The following is a 22,442-nucleotide window of genomic DNA, read 5'->3' on the forward strand; positions in this document are numbered from 1 at the left end:
CTCTAAGAAGAAACCATGTAAAAGGAAATAACAATAAAAAGGGACTTTATTTTTGAGACAAAGTCTTGTTATATAGCCTAGGCTGGACTTGAACTTGGGATCCTCCTTACCTCGACTTCCAAAGTGCTAGAATTAGTAGTATGTGCCTACACATCAGGCTGAACTCTTGACCACTCTGCAATACTAAATCTCTACATTTTAATTCCTCTTTGGATATTATTAGCATTATAATATAACTTACTCTTCCCATAAGTACCATATTTAATTTGTATAGGTCTTAAATAATTGTATATAACAAGTATCTAGGAAAACAATATAATTCAATACATGAGGGGGAACGAAATGAATCAAAAAATTAATCCTGTAAATTTTTTATGTATATAATTTTATTACTAAGTAATAATATAAAGAATTTACAAAGAGCTTACAATTCCATAATTCAGATTATGAGCATAATGCTTCTTTTTTTGAATAATTATTTATTGTCAAAGCGATGTACAGAGGGGTTACAGTTTTTTACGTAAGACAATGGGTATATTTCTTGTATAATATGTTACCTCCTCCCTCATCCCCCCTCCCCTTTGCCCCTTAGGTTTTAATAATAAAACTCTACTATTACACTAAAGTGAAACTTTATTGAAATTACTTTTTTTGTAGCTGATTCTGTGGCTACTAAATATATTAAAAATAACTTCCTCAAGTACAAAATGTAAAAATAGATGTATCAACAGGAAAATATTTCTCTTTCTTCTATATGGAGTTATACTGTACATGTCTTACAGAAATATGAACAGTATAAATGATGCTTCTGTAAGTTTACTACAAATATCCAATAGCACAAAAATGGAAACAAAAGCAACACTACAAATTCAATATTCAATTTACTCTATTCTCTGACACCAACCTAATATGAAAACATTCTAGTAAAACCAGCAAAACAACTCCTACCTTATTCAGTTCTCCTTGGAACAGCTTTTGTTAACATCTATAATATTTTTAAAAATATTAAAAAGCTCATCATTTAAAAAACTAGCAATTTAGGATATTAAAATGACTTACTTTAATTAGTTGTTGCTCACTATTTTCCTTAAAAATCAAGCTTTCAATTAGCAACCGTCAGAGAAATAAAAAGCCAAATGCTGCCTTTCTCTGGAGCTTGAAAAATGTTAGGATGATGATAACGAAAGTTGTTCATACACTGCAAATTAGAGTAACCTCGGAAGACTGAACTTGGCTATCTGGGTATGACTGGAAGCTGAAATAAAACTGCTGCTATGCAACCACTCTCAGTGGTGATAATAAGAGGCACTGATTTGCCAGTGTCCCAGCACTGCTGTTACTCCCTTAAGACTGGGAGAAGTGGAGACAGAGAAATATGTCATCACCATTCACACAAAAATAGAGAGATGTGCAACAAAACTTGCTATAATTCTGCTGGAGATCTTTCACATCAGTAGTCACACCAGGGATTAAGGACAACATTACTGAAATTCTGAGTAGGTAATTTTAATAGAATTTCCTCTAAATTTATATGAATTTATTTAAAAAAAATAACTTTTTAACCAGAAAGAACTCAGATTACAACTGTTTTCCTTCTTGCTTTTCATGTTTTACTTTATACTTTTTTTTTTTAACCATCCAGTGTTTTTACTTGTAGATTTATAGGCACATTCTAGTTACAACAAATGAGGGAAACCCTGAACTTGTTTCTTTGTGTCTGGCTTACATCACCTAATATAATTTTTTTTCAAAGTTTTTTCATTTCCTTACAAATGGTACAATGCCATTTTTTTCTGATGAGAGTATAGAATTACATTTTGTATGTATATATGTATATGTATATGTATACACATACACACACACACACACACACACACACACACACACACACACACCACATTTTCTTGATCCATTCATCCTTAGGCATGACAAATTATACAGGACTCCAGACATTCACACTGTGACACCAAAGAAGGATATTTTTTAGGACAGGATCACAAATGCTCAAATAGCTATGTGCTTATGATCATATAAAATAATGTTTATTGGAATCAATTCCAAGAAATGGAAACAAGATTTTTTTGTTCTTTTTATCTTCTCCTTTGTCACTGTTCTTGTTTTCTGTACCTTTTGTCGCATATATAAGTTAATTTGTTTTGAGGAAGGTAGGTTGGGCACAGAAATGGTGGGATAAAGGGTGATACTAGACACTTATGTTGAAAATGAACTATACAACTTGTGGGGGGTGTTGGGAGGGAAAAACTGGGGGAAGACATGACATTGTCCAGAAGAAATGTTTCATCCACCTGACTTATGTACTGTAACCTCTCTGTACATATCCTTTACAATACCAATAAAAAAGAATTTTTAACATAATTACCTTTAAATAGTTGTACAAAGGAGTTACCATTTAAGAAAGAAGTTTATGAATATAACATACCTTAATCAATCCCTTTCAACATCATCACCCCCCTTTATACTTTTCCCTTTGTTCTTCTTAATTTTATAGAACATACATTGGATTTTTTTTTTACTACATTTTCCCCCTCCTCTATCTTCTTCATTCATCTACCCCTTTCCCTTGATCCTATCCTAACTCTTCTGAGCACCTGCTTCCTGGTGTTTTAATTTGCTGAACTTTGATTTTGCCTTTTAAGGAATACACTATTTAAGATCTCCCTTGAATCTACAGTATCTCAGTTAAAATATTTATATACATTTACATATCACCCAATGTATTTAACTATAAGTTTGGAAGCTAAATTTAGTTTCTACATATAAAGAAAAGATGCATTCACTATCTCACTGGGCCTGATTTATTTAACATAACTTTTCCCCAAGTCTTTCCATTTCTTTACAAATGGTACAATAACATTCTTTCTCGTGGATGAGTAAAATCCCATTGTATATATATACCACATTTTCTTGTTCACTGAGGACATCTGGGCTGTTTGCATATATTGGTTAGGGTGAATAGTGCTGCAATAAACATGATTGTGCTGGTAGCTTTATGTATACTGGTTTGTAATTTTTGAATAAATGGCCAGGAGTGGAATTCCTGGATCATAGGGTATTTCTATGTTTAATGTTTTGAAGGACCTCCATACTGCTTTCTAGAGTGGTTGAACAAGTTTACATTCCAACCAAGAGTGTATTAACATTTCCTTTTGGCTGCATTCTCACCAGCATCTCTGATTGTTTGTTTTCTTGATAATGGCCATTCCAACTGTGTGAGGTGGAATCTCAATGTTGTTTTGATTTGTATCTCCTATGACCATGGATGTTGAACATTTCTTCATGTGTGTATTGGCCATTTTTACTTCTTCTGAGACTCCTCTTCAGCCCATTAGCCCATTTATTAACAGGTCGTTTGTTTTTTTAAGATTTAATTTTTTACATTTTCTGCATATTCTGGATATTAGGTCACTATCTGATGGGTAGCTGGCAAAATTTTTTTCCTATTCTATAAGCTGTTCTCCCCCCCCTCCCCGATAACAATAATAGCCTCATGGCCAGTCATGAAGCTATTCTTTTTTTTTTTTCTTATTTATTGTGAAAGTGATGTACAGAGAGGTTACAGTTTCATACATTAGGCACTGGATACATTTCTTGTACTGTTTGTTACCTCCTCCCTCATTCCCCCTCCCTCTCCCCTTTCCCTCTCCCCCCATGAGTTGTTCAGTTGGTTTACACCAAACAGTTTTGCAAGTATTGCTTTTGTAGTCATTTGTGTTTTTATCCTGTGTCTCTCGATTTTGGTATTCCCTTTCACTTTCTTAATTCTAATACCAGTATATACAGTTTCCAATGTACTCAGATAAGATACAGTGATAGTGCAGGTACAACCACAGGAAGGGGATACAAGAGGATCATCAACAATAGAAGTTATGGCTTCACATGGCATGTTGAAAGTAATTACAACAGTGATACATCACTTGTTTCCATAACATGGAGTTCAGTTCACTTAGTATTATCTTATGCATTCATAGGGGCATAGCTATAAGCTGTTGTTTTTTTTAAAATTGAAATTGTTGTTTGCTATGTTCTTTGCCATCCAGAAACTTTTTAGTTTGACTCAGTCCCATTTATCAAGTCTTTTTTTTTGATTTGCTGTGCTTATGAGTCAAGTTTCACTTTAATTAGTAAAGTAATCTGTGTATTTTGCATATTTTACTAGTATTTTGCGTATTTTACTATGGAGTGTAATTGCTTGAGAAGAAAAGCCTATGATATATAAATCATTGCCTTTCATGGTCTCTTAGTATAAAATAGTAACTTGTTAGATGGTTCAATAAATGTTGACTAAAACATAACGGTAAAAATTAATAAGGAGCTGGTGTTGGGCTTATACCTCGAATCCCAGCTACTCAAGAGGCTGAGATCTGATGATGGCCAGTTTGGGAAGACAAGTCCATGAGACTCTTATCTCCAACTATTTAACAAAAAAAGTTGGAAGGGCTGGGAATATGGCCTAGTGGCAAGAGTGCTTGGCTCGTGTACATGAAGCCCTGAGTTCAATTCCCCAGCACCACATATACAGAAATTGTCCAGAAGTGGCGCTGTGGCTCAAGTGACAGAATGCTAGCCTTAAGCAAAAAGAAGCCAGGGACAGTGCTCAGGCCCTGAGTCCAAGCCCCAGGACTGGCAAAAAAAAAAAAGTTGGAAATGATAGCTGTGGCTCAAGTAGTAGAGAGGTAGTCTTGAGTTAAAAAGCTCAGGGACAATCCCAAAGGTCTGAGCCTTAGCACTGACACTAAAAAGAAACAAATAAGGAAAAAAGAAAAAGAATGGGCAATTTAAAACTTTATTGTCCACTGGACTTCATAACTGGAAGTCCAGACAAGAGGAGAAATCTTAGATGACTGGAACAATAGCTTTCCTTCCCAGTCCTAGGAATCCATGAATGGGCTTGCTTTTTCTGTTATTTCAATGTCTCTGGGCTTTTCTTCCATCTGCCTGACTCGTTCTTTCATGATTCCCTATATATCTTCCTCTTTTTCTAGTCAGATTATGGTTTCTCTTCTGTTACTTGAATGTTCTCATTCATAAAGTCAGAATGGTGGACACCTCTAATCTGTTATCTTGCCCTACCCAATCATATTTTTTTCTCTGTAGCACAGATTGGCTTCAAATTTGACATCCCCCGCATCTTCCTTCTAAGTGTTGAGATTGCAACATGTTTTACCACACCCAGCTTCTTTCTTACTTGTGACCTATCGTTTCTCACTATTTTATTCCTTAATTAATAGAGATGTCAAATGCAGAAAGAGAAAGCAGAAGATGCTATCATAAGGAACTGATTTATCCGGAAAGGCTTGAAAGCACTGAGATGCATCCCTGGTAATTGAATGCTGATGTCCATATGCAGATAGGACTGGGGGTCCAGATCTAAATATTCTAAATCACAAAAATTCCCTAACTTTCTGCTTTGTACAAGGAGGTGAGCTGCTGAACAGAACAAGTAACAATATTTTTCAGTTCTTCCCTAGCCAGAAGTCTGTTTTCTTCCCTCATTCTCAACACATTTAGGGATAATTCTGAGGCTTAAACACTTGCTGTCCATGAAGACACAAAATGGGGGCAAGAGTAGGTGGAAGAAAGGGGAACTTGCCTAGACCACAGGTTGTAAAACTCTTTGCAGCCAACAGCAGCACTAGTGTACAAAGAAAGGGAACTTCTATAATGAAAGCAGCCCAGAAGTGGACAACCAGCCTTTTCACAAGAGACTTTAGCTAGTTTGCCTCAATCTGAGCAAAGCTGGGGTTGAGCCCTGGTACACTGTGTAGTAGTAAATGCATAGAGACATACTACACTTTCACTGGTTAAAAACAGCAATTCAACCTGGCCGTTACATTGTCCTGCCCAAACACTGAAACTATTTCAATTGAAAGACAATTAAGACTTTTAATCAAGAACTTAAGACTCAGGAAGCATAAATATTAATGTAGAAATAGCAGTAATATTAAGAAAACAAGGCAAAATGTCTCCTTCAAAATGTCAATAATTCGACAATAAAAGAGTTGAACGATAGTGAAGAAGATAAAATTTCAAATAATGAATTCCAAAGAAGAATAATAAGAATGACCAATGAAATTATGAGGACATGTATAAATCATGAAAAAATCTAAAGAGCACACAAGCCAATAGCTGAATCAATTCAAAGACTTTAAATAAACAGTTGAATGAAATAAACTCAATTGATAGTCTTATAGAATAGAACACGTTGAAAATAAGAATATCAGGGGCTGGGGATATAGCCTAGTGGCAAGAGTGCCTGCCTCGGATACACGAGGCCCTAGGTTCGATTCCCCAGCACCACATATACAGAAAACGGCCAGAAGCGGCGCTGTGGCTCAAGTGGCTAGCCTTGAGCGGAAAGAAGCCAGGGACAGTGCTCAGGCCCTGAGTCCAAGGCCCAGGACTGGCCAAAAAAAAAAAAAAGAAAATAAGAATATCAGGGATTAAAGATAAAGTACACAATTTAGATCCATCAGACAAAGGCAAAGAAAAGAATACCGGGAAAATAAAAATTTGAACATCCAAAACCTTTGGTATACCACACCAAGAGACCAAATCTATGATTTATGAGTATAGAAGAAAGAGATAAGATATAAGATAAGGGGATAGAAAATATATTCAGCAAAATAGCAGAAAACTTTTCAAATCTGGAAATAAAGAAGACCAACCAGGTACAGAAAGCTTTCAGAATACCAAATAGGCAGTATCAGAAAACACACACACATATTATAGTTAAAATACTATTTACACAGAACAAAGAACGACTATTAAAAGCTGTAAGAGCCCAGTGTTGGTGGCTCATGCTTGTAACATTAGCTACTCAGGAGGCTGAGATCTGAGGATCACAGTTTGAGTGAGTCCATGAGATTTACCTTCAATGAATTACCAAAAAGCTGGAAAGAGAGCTATGGCTCAAGGGTAGAGTGCTAGCCTTGAGCAAAAAGCTCAGGGACAGCACCCAGGTCCTAAATTCAAGTTCCAGCACCAAAACAACAACAAAAAAAACCACCACAACAAAAACAACCAATAAAAAGTTGTAAGAGAGAAGTGATGAGACATGTAAGTGTAGCCCTTGAGACTAATACTTTTTGCACACACACACACACAAAAGAAAAAGTAATAGTGAAGGTAGTAATCAAAAGGTACACTGTGAACAATAAAGTTATTCTTTAATAAAGTGACTCTTTCTCTTTTTTCTTTTTTGCCTGTCCTGGGGCTTGGGCCTCAGGGCCTGAGCACTGTCCCTGGCTTCCTTTAGCTCAAGGCTAGCACTATACCTCTTGAGCCACAGTGCCACTGGACTTTTCTTAACTCTTTGATCATATTGGGATTTTTTTCTTTTTTGTTGTAGAGTAAATGGAGAATATATTATGGAAAAGATTTTTGTTAGGCAAAATTATACTCCCAGAAAGTATTTCCTACAGTACCATTTCTAATGCTACATTTTTCCATGATCAGTTTAGGAACAAAATTAGAGTTGGTTCTTAATACCTTTTATATGTAAATCTCCAAAAATCTTACAAAATTTATGATATATTATTATAAGAAAAGAAACATGGCTTTAGAACAAGGCAAACAAGTTTTCAGATCATACAAGTGAAATGTAGGCTGAAGATAAGATAAAAATAGTTTATATTTCCTTTGCTGAATATTATAGGTCCACTTTCTTAAATGCTAATATGACCTATATGAGGAATCTAGTAGAATTTAAAGGACAGTGTGACAAGTCCTAGGTTACATGGTCAGAAGAATTTAGAGTTGTTCAACTACAGCCGCCAAATTTTCTTGATAAAAAACCTCTGAGTTGTAACCATAATCTCAAAAACTATGAAAAACAAGGATCCAGGTAGCTAGGACAGATCATGGAATTTTAATCTTCACTTCTGTTGGTTATCACTGTCTTTCTTTTCTCCTTTAGCTTTTTAAACACAGCTGAAAAGCAGACCAGATTCCTATATAGCCAATTACACCCTGAATGAAAAGCGAACTCCTATGAAAACAATTGTCATGAGTCATTCGTTCTGTCATTTGCTCATGAGGCTTCCATAGACAGACTGTTCTTTCAACTCACTACACTGCACTATTAATTCTATTGCACTTAAAAGATTAACTGTTGAAAAAAAACACAATATCGAGTAATTCAATACTACTGGCTAATGATAAAGACACTATAACACAGAAGTTTAATGTCTTTGCAATTTTAATAGCTTTGGATAATCACAAATGCCACCCATACATTTGAGGGTTTTTTGTTTGTTTGTTTGTGCCAGTCCTGGGCCTTGGACTCAGGGCCTGAGCACTGTCCCTGGCTTCTTTTTTTGATCAAGGCTAGCTCTCTACCACTTGAGCCACAGTGCCACTTCTGGCTCTTTCTGTTTATGTGGTACTGAGGAATCAAGCCCAGGGCTTCATGCATGCTAGGCAAGCACTCTATTGCTAAGCCACATTCCCAGCCCACATTTGAGTTTTAATAAACATATTAGGAAAAAGGAAAGGACAGGTCTTCTAGAAAAGTGGTTTCTAAATTTTTTTGACTGCTTAAAATGGACAAAAATGAATAAAATATTGTTTAGTGTGTATTCTTATAAGTACCACACACTGTGCCACTGGAGCTCCAAGTATGTGTTTGTAGTATTTTTATTTATAAAATGCAAGCATGTTTAGGTGTATGACTATGAAGCATTTGATAGCATAAAGATTTAAGCAGTAACAGAAATGAAAGATTTAATATTTCTTTCTGAACCCAAAGTGGATTATTTGTATACCCTTTGTGGTATATACAGCCCATTCTGGAGACCAACAACGAGAATATATGATGGGGGCTGGGGATATGACCTAGTGGCGGGTGCTTGCCTCGTATACATGAAGCCCTGGGTTCAATTCCCCAGCACTACATATATAGAAAATGGACAGAAGTGGCACTGTGGCTCAAGTGGTAGAGTGTTAGCCTTGAGCAAAAAGAAGCCAGGGACAGTGCTCAGGCCCTGAGTCCAAGGCCCAGGACTTGCAAAAATAAATAAATTAATTAAATAAATAAAAAGAAATGCATGCACTGCCTTATGTATGAAACTGTAACCCCTGGGTACATCAGTTTGACACTAGAGAAATATATAAATTATTTAAAAAAGAATACATGATGAATATAAGGTACTATATAAATAGCAATCCTACAATAATATCAGTGCTATAATGGATAAATGCACACTTCTATGGGAACACAGAGTTAGTTGAGGCCAATGTTACCTAAAAGAGGTAAGGAGATGCTGGAGCTGAATTTTAAAGGATGGAATATTTTTAGGAGGAACAGAAGATAAGACTTCCTAGGAGGCAGACATGCACAGAGACCTGACAAAACAAACCTTTTGTTTGGGGAGTTCCTGGATGGCACCTGTGAGCAACAATGTACAGAGTGATAAGAAGGGATGCAGTTACTGGGTATTAAGGAATGAAAAGGCAGTTAAAATAGAGCAAAATATTTCTTGGTGCAAGTTAATTTTTTAAATAATTCTGTAACAGGAGCTCAACTCAAAAAGCTTCAGCAACTGACCCATGCATGATGAATGAAAAGCTAATTCTGTCTGGAGATAATCTAAAAGGGAAAGAGGAAGAGAGAAGATGAGAAGAAAAGAGGAAGAACTCACTTTTGGAGTCAAATAAAATGCATACAATTTGGTAGCTTCTGAAAGACAGTAAGAAAGCATCAAGGAATGATCAGATTTAGATTTTAAAGGGATCACTGCAATCAGCATGATAGGTAAAGTGGAAGGAAAAACTAGAGATGAGTTAAAGAGTCTTTACTGTACTAGATAGGACTGAAAGCATAATTATAAGGGCTCAGTAAAAATAAAGATGCAGGGACAATTGTTTAAAAGATAGACAAAGCCAGTAAATATATTAAAAAAGAAAACATGGTTTTTATTTCCAAGCCTCTCTCCACTCCACAGTTTGTTTTTTTTTTAATTCTTCTAACTTTACTATTTAATGTTACACTACCTGAGGTACCTACCAGTACCAGGTGTAAGCAAGTAACTGGAGCTCCAGCTTATGACTTAGCATGTGAGAGGTTGACAGGTTTTCTCATTGGCCATCAAATCAACCTGAATGTTCTAGAGGCTGTCCTACTCTGGAGCTATTAGGAGTAAGCACTGCCCCATCAGGCCCTGTCCCACTGTCGGATATGCAGTTTAACCCATATCCTTCTCATGTTTGTGCATAGGACCAGTTGTAGCTGGTAAAGATAAAGGAAGGAAGCAGGATGGGGTATCTAGAGGAAAAGAAATGGGCAGTAGAGAATCCATCTCAGGGAGGCAGTGGGCCCCAGGTCCCTAAGAATCATCCATTCATTGTCTCATTGGCTTTCACTTACAAAACAAATCCAGAGATCAGTCAGTAAGAATTTTAAGATTGCAACCACAGGGCTGGGGAAGTGGTTTAGCGGTAGAGTGCTTGCCTAGCATGCATGAAGCCCTAGGTTTGATTCCTTAGCACCACGTAAACAGAAAAAGCTGGAAGTGGTGCTGGGGCTCAAGTAGTAGAGTGCTAGCCTTGAGCAAAATGAAGCCAGGAGGAGTGCTCAGGCCCCGAGTTCAAGCCCCAGGACAGGCAAAAAAAAAAAAAAAATAAGAAGAAGAAGAAGATTGCAACCACAAAGCATACACTCCATTCACAGGATTCACAGGAGTGTAGTACCTAGGTACTGAACTAGTCTCCCGCTCATAAAATTAGTCTTGGTACTAGTTCACAGAAGGAATAACAAATACTGATAATTGAAGCCAGAGAGAAGAATAAATGAATCTGAAAAGAGTCAGACAAGACCTAGTGATTTATTGTGAGAGGGAAAAATGTATATGACTATTAGGTTTTTGACTCTAGGAACTGCAGAAATGTACAGTACTATAAAGTCACAAAATAAAAGGGAAAGGAAAAACAGTGAATAAACTGCTGGGGCAAAGTTAAATTTAAAGAACCACAAAACATCAGAACAAAGCCTTATTAGAACACAGAAAACTATTCAGAAGGATATTTGCCAAAAAAATACCTCTATTTCCTGATCATTAATTTCACTGGTATATCAAAGACTTTTTTGAGATTTCAGCATCATGCCATTAAAAAAACCTATATATTAAGTATCTGATAAGAAAGGAGGCAGATCATATACAAGATAGAAAAGGCTCAACTATTTAACACACCTGAGGTTACAAAATAAATTATGAGCTTAAGAAGATATTAATAAGTCCTTTTAAAACATAAATATTTGTTGACAATCTACAAAACAAAACATTTCACATACATGACACTGCCATTATTCTTTTTAAACTAAATGTTGGGCCTGGGAATATGGCCTAGTGGTAAAGTGCTCATCTCGTATACATGACGCCCTGGGTTCGATTCCTCAGCACCACATATATAGAAAAAGCTGGAAGTGGAGCTGTGGCTCAAGTGGTAGGTAGAGTGCTAGCCTTGAGCAAGAAAAAAAAAAAAAAGAAGCCAGGGACAGTGCTCAGGCCCTGAGTTCAAGCCCCAGGATTGGCAAAACAAAACAAAACACCCCCCCACCAAAAAACCCTAAACTAAACGTTATGCTCTCTATTTCTGCATCCCTAAATATTATACTATTTTCTTTATATATAACAGGCAAAAAAATGCAGCACTGCAAAGTATCAATAGTAACTACCTAAGAAATTTGGTAGAAAATAAGCATCTAACAAATACATGTGTTTTAGTGTCTCCCCTTTGCTTTCTCCCTCAAATATATTGTTTAATATTCTGAAAATATCATTACTGTATTTTGTAATCAGTATTAAAAATAAGATCTATGTTTTTTAAGCCTAGTGTTCTAATTTTTAAGGTTTGAGATATAATTCATGTATTATCTGCACAGCTATTTATTATCTTTTCATATATTACCTGCACAGCTACCATGTATAGATGATATTGAATTATACCATGAAAACAGCAAACATTTCCTTTTTATAGATTTTTAACTTCCGTGAAAAAAAAAGTATTAGCTATCAATTGTACATATTAGGTACACGTAGTAATTACATACTCCCTTAAACAGGCATTGATTTGAAATATTGATCTTTAATTTTGAATTGAAAGTTGTTATACCTCCTCTCCCCCATTATAGACAAGGAGAAAATCTCTGCTTATGGGGAGAAGGGCTTATAGCACATTATCTTTAAGAATGAGTTATAAGTAAATACATTTCATCTTCTGGAATAGTCCTCTTCCCCCAGGCTGGAAAAATAGGACTCCAACTTGCTGTTGTAATTCTGTTTCTAGGCACTGCCATAGATTGAAGAGGGCTTTCATAATTCTTTTATTCTTTCAAGTTCAACTTTACAGTGTTTTCTACCAAACTCTCTTTTTTTCTCTAAACATTTGCCAATCTCTACTTTGTCATCTTAAGAGTTTATATCTAAACTTATTCCTTTTTATATATATTCCTAAGACTTTCAGTTCCAAATTTTAGTTTTTGTAGAATATTATCATTAAAAGAAAATTATACCTAACTCTAATTACAAAATGATATAAAGGAATGGTTAATATTTCTTAACTTTGTACCCCCAATTTTCCTTTCTTATATCTCTGTGGTAATTATATTATTTTTACCTGGTAGCAATGACATGAATAGAAATATTTATATATTATATTTATACATATATAGGTACATATATACCTGGATAAATACACTCTTTATTAAAAGATATGTTACTATAAGGTGATTCTATTATGGATCTTAATTTTATATTTATGGTGATGAAAAGGGGGAGAAACGATGTACAAAGAACTTGAATTATCAAGAGAAATAACTTTACCTGTCCTCTTGGAATATGCTAACAGTGAAAATACAAAATGTGACACTGTATTACAGCTTGGATACTATGAATTCAATTTCATTCCTAAGACAGATAGCTTCTTAGGCTGAGCAGAGGGCACTCTACCACAATAAAGGAAATACTTTCTAAATGGAAACTGGTAATCTGACTGACTATGGTAAACACATACAGGGCCAACTAATAGGCAATGTACTAGAGAAACATCACTTAACAGTTTCTTACATCAGACCTGAAGGTATAAAACCAAGCACTGATGTTCACAGGTAAAACACTGACTAAATTGAGTTCCTAATATTTTATCAAACATCTAAATAGTTCTCGACTATTAGAATAATCCTGGATTTAAAAAAAAATAGAGAACACTGAGCTTTCAAGTAGAGACCATGTTTCACTTAGTGTGCGATGGAGTTTAAGTATGTTTTTTGAAGTCATTAAGATAACTTTTATGGGTAGGTAGAGTTGAAATCCATTTGTTTAAGCAATGGACACTTTCTAGTCTTTCTTAAGTGGGTATGAAACTCTATTTCTTTGTTTAACTTTGAAAAATACTTGTGTACATTTTATTTTCTAGAGCTTTACTCTCTCCTACAAACTATGTAAAGGTTTTGTTTTTTGACTGTCTTTTGCAGCTAGTATATTTATTTGCTTGGAAAATTGCAGGTATCACAGTAGCACGACTACAAGGAGGGCTACACAGGAATATGCAGCTTCTACTTTAGTTCAGCAGCTGTTTTCTAGTTGCGTTGGCATATTTTTCAGTGTCTGAATTTTTTCAGAGCTAAGCTCAAAGCTAATACAAATGAGGCAGCTGCAACTGCATTGTGCTATATTCACATGGAAGGCCAACTCAGACCATTGTGCTATGGAAATGAGAACAGTAGCTGAGCACCTGGCATAGAACACAAGCAGTTCTCTTATGCCAAAGCCAACTTGATGGCATCATCTAAGTAGAAGTGATAAAAACATTAAATATCAAGTCACTTGATAAACAGAATATAAAGTAAGAAGCCTGTTTCAAATCTTAAACATTGTGAAACATGTACAATTATATGGAGAGATCTAATTTAAGAACCAGGATAACTTCTTAGTTACTCAACTCTCCCTTACAGCCTCTGGTGATGTGGTTATAACAATATACAGGAAACAATTTATAGGAAATATAAATATAAAAAGTGAAAAAATCTAACAAGATGTTAAAAGAAGCATTCTTTTATATGAGGCAAAAACTATTCCAATGCCTAAAGTTATTTTTGAAGAATCTAAGTTAAAACTCAATATTTGAGCTTGCACATACATAAAATGCAGAAAGACCTCAGAGAAATATCTCTAAAACATATCATTAAGTAAAAAATTCTATCTAGTTTCAGTTTCAAATATATACCACATATTATTTTTCCTGGCTCCATTGTTAGATTTATGGAGAAAAAGATGAGTTCAATAAGTTCTGGTGGAAATTATTTACATACTTATTGAAGGCTTACTTTGGGCAAAGTGATGGTGATTCACCAATAATTGATTCCTTCTTGGTGTATTATGCTTATACAGAGTAACAGACATAAGAATAGAATTTCCCACTCCCACAGAGACTATAGTCTAGTACCAACAGAGAGAAAAATGGCCAGATTAATAAACAGGTTGGGCGAGTGTGATAATGTAAGTTGTTAACAGCCTGATATGTAGGTTAAGTCTTTGCCAAACAAAGTATTTGAGGGGAGTTTCAAAGGCTGGGAAGTAATTGACAATGCAAGCACAATACTTCAGGCTGAAGAAATAGGTAGGAGTATCCCACTCTGAGGCTAGTCCAAGCAAAAAGGGTGAGAATGTATCTCAAAAAAAAAAAAAAAACCCAAAACAAAACAAAAAAACACACACACACACAAAAAAAAAAACACCCTGAAACAAACAAACATCTCCAAGTAGTAACAACAACAAAAAAGGAACCTGGGTTGAGGCTCAAGTGGTAAAGCTTTGCCTAGCAAGTTGAAGGCCTTAGTTTGAATTTTTCTAACTTCTCCCTCAAAAAAATTTTTTTTAGTTACTAAGAATTATATCAAAAAGGCCCAAACCAGATTTGTGGTGAGCTCATCTTTGCTATGACCTTTCCATCTTAGCAAACTTTTGTCAAACTTTAGTATTCAATATTGAGTCTCACTATTGCCTGGTCAGTTTAAAGAGTCACCTTATTTCCAAGTATTTCTTAACTGTTGTGGTTACCGAAAAGATGTTGCAAGCAAAGCAAAGGCAAGATCTCAAGATTAAAATTCATAATTGTTTAATTTTATGTGAATTTGCTCTGCAGTTTTTTGAGTCTCATTACTCTCTCCTTATTTAGCTCTGGAAAAAATATCTCATACCTCCATCTCCCCCCCAACCCCAAAAAAAACCTCCCACCAGCATCTTTATAGAACCGTGATGGTTTTCAGCTAGCAACTTTGATTAAAGAACATCTATAAAAATTTGCTTCATATAGTTCAGAGGGATGCAGATCTGATGTTCTTACTTACATGTTTTTGAAAACAGCCCACAAGCAAAAATCATATTCCCTCCAATCTTAATAAACCTAATACTGGAAGTAACAGACATTAACTACAGTTAATCTACTCAAATAGGTGACTGTCCTTTAATCTTAGTACTGTAATGAAACTCTTGAGGAATAAAATGTTTGGATTTTTTTAGTAGCTATTTATGACTGTAAAAAAGAGGAATATAAAATATTCTTCTAGAGAACTGACTTACTGGTACTTTGAATGGTGAGGTATTTACTGTATCCATGGAGCTGGGTTTCTCTGATGTACTGGTCCCTGAGATGCTCCGTCTTCGGGGGGACCTTTCTGCTGGCACCTCTGGAAAAGGGAAGAAAGTTGAAATAATAAGAAACCTAAAGTTAAGATCTCTCACCAAATTATAAAGTTAATGGTTTTCATGAGAAAAATTAGTTTGCTTTAAAGAAGCATTATCTCACCACATCATTTGCGTCTATTTTTGTGATGCTTGACATGGAAAAACAATAGAGATGTTATTAGGGTAATGACTTGTATAGTTATATGTGCCTGTATAAAAATATCCTTTGAGCTACATTTAATATCTTTATATTCACTACATTTTTTCATCTTTTACTGTATGACTTTACTTCTCTATATCAGCAATGTAGGAGTTATTCACAGAGCCAAAAGAAATTTCTAACATTCTTGTGAACAAAATACAATCTAGTGCTGCATATGGTCAAAGGTCAAAGTTTGGATCTGTGCAAAGAAGATGATTCACCAGACTGCAACAAAAGGGCTATGAGAAGACTGAAAGCTGCTGCCAAGATAAAATAATATATATGCCTATGCAGATATAAAAATAGATCGGTTTCTCCTTGTTCTAGCACTATGACCTTACTAAGATCTTTCTCTAGAATAAAAAAAATAGTTCAAACTAGCCTCACAAGCTTAGGATTTTGCAGAAGATGTGATCTACAATTTGATTACTATGAGCTGTCTGAAGCTATATTTTAAGATTTTTTTTCAGAATGATATCAATATACAGATATTTATGTACATACACAGGCACACATAGATGATATATATGTATATATATTATACCTTTATCACAACTGCTTCCCATCTCCACTTCAACTGACAGACATATAGGATTCCAGCTTCTCAGATAATATTAGAAAATCTCAACATGGACAAGGAAAAAAAAAACACATCCTAAAAGAAGTATTCTGTGTTATCTTCCAGATCTTAAAAAATAAGGAGCAAACCGTGACTCCGGAGACTGACATTTTGATTCCTGCTGTTCTCCCGTTAAAAGATAGATGCAGTTTAAACTTCCATTTCTGGCCTCCTGGCCCCTGGGATCCGTGCTACTTCCACTTAAGAGAAAACGTTTTCCTCTCGCTCCCTCCCTTTCTTGCTCTTCCCCCCCTCCCGCTCTACAGCTTGCAGAGAGAGCAAGTGAGAAAGAAACACAGGACTGCAGCTATTCATTCAATCAATCGTCCGAGTGCACATCCTCATTAGTTACTTTTAGGCTATTAACATGGATGCAACCACTGTATCCCCTCAGTTGCACAAAATTTCACTGTATTACACTAATATGCTGCAAGAAAAACATTTACTGAAATTAATATCCTACTAGTGCTAAGAGGACACCATTTTATTCAGACTCAGTAAAGCATACAAATCAATGCCTCCTAAAAAAACCCAATTAGAAGTGCTTACCCTACTACTACTTGTACGCCGGACACTGATAATGTTTTCCATGACTAAACATATCTTCTCCGTGACATCTTGACCAATAAGATATAAGCCAAATTGCAACATTCCTAATAACTGAGAACTCCACAACATCTCGTCTTCTATGCTTGCAGTGCCAGAATTCCATGCTATAACTATATTTTAATATGACCAATAACTGTAAGTCAACCTCTTTTTAACTATCATGGGTAAATGATGCTTTAATCTTCAAAGCCACTGTCAGAATTAGGCACATATGACTTCTAACGCACATCTCTGAAAAATGGCAGTATAATTAGCTCAGATTCATGGGAATGGCACAAAGGAATTTAAGCAAATCAGCTTGTCAGAACACAGTGAACAACAAGCCCTTTGGATTTTAACAATATCATTTTACTGTAATTATCTAAGTAAGGGAATTCTATAATGTGGGGACATGAAGATGCAGGAGAGCTGCTGTGAATGTAGAACAAAATCTCATCTTTTCTCTGATAATTATCTTTAAAGATTTAATAACTTCTTTTTATCAAATTAAGACAGAGTGAATACCATAATTTGGCATATTTGGCATATTTTAATCCTGGGATAACAGACAATGACATTAAACTGCAAGAAAAATAAACTTCATTATCTAAGATAAAATGATATAGTAAACAGTTCTTCAATGTGCAATGTTCTATAAGGCAAAAAAAAAAAAAAGAAACTCATTTCCTCACTTTTCTCTGAAAGGTCTAATTTTGTTGTTCAGGCATAAGAATTCATTAAGCTATATATATATTTTTTTTAATTTTTTTTTTGGCCAGTCCTGGGGCTTGGACTCAGGGCCTGAGCACTGTTCCTGGCTTCTTTTTGCTCAAGTCTAGCACTCTGCCGCTTGAGCCACAGCGCCACTTCTGGCCATTTTCTGTATATGTGGTGCTGGGGAATCGAACCCAGGGCCTCATGTATATGAGGCAGGCACTCTTGCCACTAGGCCATATCCCCAGCCCCATTAAGCAATATATTTTAATGCTTCAACTATTTGGAATTTTATACTGGTTAAAATGAGCAGTTACATTTGAAACTCCAATAAATATAGGCATTTGTTGTGCCTTTTTAAAAAAGATTTTTTTTCTATATCATTAAAAAATTACAAGTCTGTTGTAGCTTATAGGTTGGTACTGGGTTCAGAAAGAAGAAATTAAATTGTACTTGAAGACTAAACAACTGTCAGTAAAGAGAATGAAAGAAGATGAGGCCAAACTAATGGGTGAAGAGAAATGCTTTATATTACATTGATTTGTCAACCCTGAACAATAAGCTAGTTTTCTTCTGAAGTAGAGTAGGCCTTTGAAATATATGGCACTTTATTTCTCAGAAAATTCACCTGTAGGGCTAGGAATGTGGCCTAGTGGCAAAAGTGCTTGCCTCATATACATGAAGCCCTGGGTTTGATTCCCTGGCACCACATATATAGAAAAACAGCCAGAAGTGGAGCTGTGGCTCAAGTGGTAGAGTACTAGCCTTGAGAAAAAAAAAAAAAGAAAAGAAAAGAAAAGAAGCCAGGGACAGTGCTCTGACCCTGAGGTCTAAGGCCCAGGACTGGCAAAAAGAAAAATTACCTGTAAAAACCAATATTCACTTAAGAAGCAAGGTAGAAGCTTCTACAAGAGCAGAATTGGAGGAAAATTTGCTGGCTTAGTCACAGGCAGGCTTGCAGAGTGAGCTGGCCTGCCGCTAATCTGCACATCTTGCTGTTAATTTGCATATCTATCTATCTACCTACCTACCAAACTACATACCTGAGACCAGAGCCTTGCTATGTGACTCAGGCTAGCCTCCAATTTGTAATTCTGCCTCTGCCTCCTGAGTGCTGGGATTACAGGTGTGAAACACCAAGCCTGGAGTTTCCTGCTATATTTTTTTTTTAATTTTTTTTTATTATTAATTGAACATAAAATTTTTTTTACAAGGTGTTGTGCAAAGAGGGTGCAGTTACATAGTAGGGCAGTGTGTACATTTCTTGTGATATATTACAACCTGTTTTTCCATCCCTTTCCTGCTATATTTAATGTTAAATATCTAAGCATAAAAGAAGTGGCTACTATGCTCTTAAAGCTTTATTTCTGCTGACTTCAGCATCTACACTCAGTAGGCCAAAATTAGATAGTTGCCTTCCTTATCCCAAGTCATGCTACTACTATTGTCCTGCTTCTATCTGCTGTAAAATCAGTGTATCTTTCATTGTTATAATTTTAATTACAATCATTTTAAAATATGCCTACTTTCTTTTTTATTTTTAATTAATTAACTTTTTATTGTCAAAGTGATGTACAGAGGGGTTACAGTTTCATATGTAAAGCAGTGAGTACATTTCTTAGCAATTTGTTACCACCTCCCTCATTTTTCTCCCTCCTCCCTCCCTCAATATGCCTACTTTCTCAGACAGACACAGAGATAATAGAACATTATTTCAGTTGGCAAAGGTCTGAAGCTGCTTCATTCACTTTCTCATTCTAAAAACAGTATTTTCCACCTTTATATTGAAAGGCAAAAAGAGTTATGGTTGAATAAGCTTAATGCATGGTCAAGTTTTAATATTCTTCTCTTTATTTCCTTTGTCACTGGGTATGAATTGAGAGGCGACAACTTACAATGATAAAAGGTAACTTACAACACAGTTCCACGCTGGGGAGTGTACTTTTTGTAAAACATCAAGAAAACCCCTGCCTCTACCAACCATCTAAATGAGTTTGATAAAGCTCTATCCCTTTCTTGTCTTAGTCTTCAAAACTTAAAAATTGGGTTATTCAGACCAATTAGAGATGAAGACTAGGTTAAAGAGTTTATGTGCTTTGATACAAATTTTTAAGAGAAAGAAGGTGCCTAAATTAAAAGTGTAGAGGTATTATAATGAATGCCGTTTTCTCTGGATACACATTTTCCTCTACATCTTTTCCTCCAGCCTTTTCTGTTGAGATGGGGGTCTCCTGAATTCCCACCCCACCCAGGCTCAAATTGTGACCTCTGCCTCATGACCTCTTACAAGGGAAGGAAAAATAATGTATTTAGGAGAATCTTAAGGAGTAGACTTTGAGAGATAGTGAATTCTGAATTACCATTTCCTTCTTTCGGCATTTGCTAAAGTTTTATATAAAAATATATTGCTTTTTGTCTAAAAGTAGAGCATTCTTTTGACTCACAGATATATCTTCTCTCCCTATATGTGGCATTTGACAGGTGCTTAAAATATTTGTTAAATGAATAAAATACAACACTATGGCTTAAAAATAAAAATCAATTCCATAAAACATAAAATAACTGAGTTTTACATCTAGCTTCATTCTCTATAGACAACTGGATTAATCAAAAGACCTTATTTGCCCAACTACTAATCCCTTTAGGTTATCCAAATGCTCTAGTTCACCCATGTCATAGCACTTTTTGACAGGCACAATAATCTGCTATTTCCTTTAGTATTTGAATATTTAATGTCTCATCTTTTCCTTTAAACATACTAGCTCTCCAGACTGTTGTATTCTTGAGACTATCTTTTCCAGGACAGGTCAGTTGTTTCTCTTTTGTTTTTTTCTTTTTTTTCTTTATTGTCAAAGTGTGATACAGAGGGGTTACAGGTTCATAGGAAAGGTAGTGAGAACATTTCTTGTTTTACTTGTTACCCTCCTCCCTCATTTCCCCCCTCCCCTCCCCCTTCCCCTCTCTCCCTAAGAGTTGTGCAGTTGGTTTACACCAAATGGTTTCTAAGTGTTGCTTTTTGAATGGTTTGTCTTTTTGTTCTTTGTCTCTTGGTTTTGGTATTCCCTCTCCCTCTCCCAGTCCATTTCTTTTGCATCTACTATTACCAGCTATCTTCCCCTTTAGAACTATCCCTACACAAGCATTGAGATTTATAGGGGAAATTTACTGCATACTTCTGACATTCTGTTTAAATCTGATGATTTATTGTGAGATCAAATTTCTTTTTTTTTTTTTTTTTTTTTGGTCAGTCCTGGGCCTTGGACTCAGGGCCTGAGCACTGTCCCTGGCTTCTTCCCGCTCAAGGATAGCACTCTGCCACTTGAGCCACAGCGCCGCTTCTGGCCATTTTCTGTATATGTGGTGCTGGGGAATCGAACCTAGGGCCTCGTGTATCTGAGGCAGGCACTCTTGCCACTAGGCTATATCCCCAGCCCGCAAATTTCTTAATAAATGAAAATTGTCCATTACATATATATTTGTACTGAGGCATGTGAAAATACTTAGATTCAATAGCAATCCACTTGTTAATTTAACAATTTTCAGAGTGCCTACTATGTGCTCAGATTAAGGAGGCTTGAGTAAAAAAAGAGAAATGTATCATTGTGAACTTATATGAAATTAGTGAAGCAAATGATATTCAAAACCTTTTATTAAAAGGTGTGGGTATTTTAGAGGAAATAAAATGTAGTAAGAGGAATGAGAAAGTAGTCTGGTAATTTTAGGTGGCTATTGCATTGAGGTGAGTCAATGCTTAAGGAAATGGGAAATCAACCTTGCAGATTATCAAGGAAGACTACAGAAGGAAGTCAATACAAACTAGGGTAACATGAAGCAGGGAGGCTAGAAGACTATGTACTAATGAGTGGGGGCCAAGTAGTAGGCAATAAAGTCTGACAGAAACTGAGGCAGGTGCCCCTAGGTTATGCAGTCCTAAATGTAAGGACTTCAGCCTCTTATTACAAAATAAAAAGCCACCCAGCAAAACATAACAACAACAACAACAACAAAACTCCAAGTCACTCAGAAATCCCATAAAAATACTCTTTCTGGCACTTTCTGATACATTTTCTTCTTAGGAAAATTATTATGTTATTAAACGACAGGTTTCAAAGGCCTCTGAAAGCATCTTATAAAGAAGAAGTTATATACAATGACATTACAGGGAAAATTAGTGTAAGTATCAACTGCCTTTATTTTTCATCAGGCTCATGTAACTAAATTTTCTATTCGAGATCAGGTCCTATGTGCATATACTTGGATACTTGCATGAATACACAAATTCTGACAATGTCTACTATTTTTAGCACTAGTTATATCTTAAAAAGCAAGTAGGGAAAAGAATTCTAAAATTTTCAATATTTTGAAAAAAGATACTATAAACTTATTTAACACCTCTTCAGTTTGTACAAAAGGAAATGTTCTATGACAATTTTAGATAATATTGGATGTTAATTATAGGCTAAGCACTGAGTCTAGTATTTGTCTTAGTCCAGCCCCTGAAATAGCAAAAAGTATTATTCTCTTTGATGAGGATGAAAACAAAACTTAGAAGGGAATATCATTAACTTTGTGAAAGTAACTTCAGAAAATTCAGCAGGAAATGTGAACAAAATATATA

General features: G+C 35.5%; 1 protein-coding gene across 5 annotated transcripts in view; it reads right to left on the bottom strand.

Moving 5' to 3' along the window:
• The window catches only part of Rasal2 (RAS protein activator like 2), a 271,624-nt gene that overhangs the window by 62,056 nt on the left and 187,126 nt on the right, over window positions 1-22,442 (bottom strand). For all 5 annotated transcript variants that reach the window (XM_048357801.1, XM_048357799.1, XM_048357800.1 and 2 more), the window contains one exon: window positions 15,597-15,703. In XM_048357801.1, coding sequence (XP_048213758.1) covers window positions 15,597-15,703 — 107 coding nt within the window. The remainder of the gene's footprint in view (window positions 1-15,596; window positions 15,704-22,442) is intronic.

This window comes from Perognathus longimembris, chromosome 11 (genome assembly GCF_023159225.1).
Source record: "Perognathus longimembris pacificus isolate PPM17 chromosome 11, ASM2315922v1, whole genome shotgun sequence".
Lineage (NCBI taxonomy): Eukaryota > Metazoa > Chordata > Mammalia > Rodentia > Heteromyidae > Perognathus > Perognathus longimembris.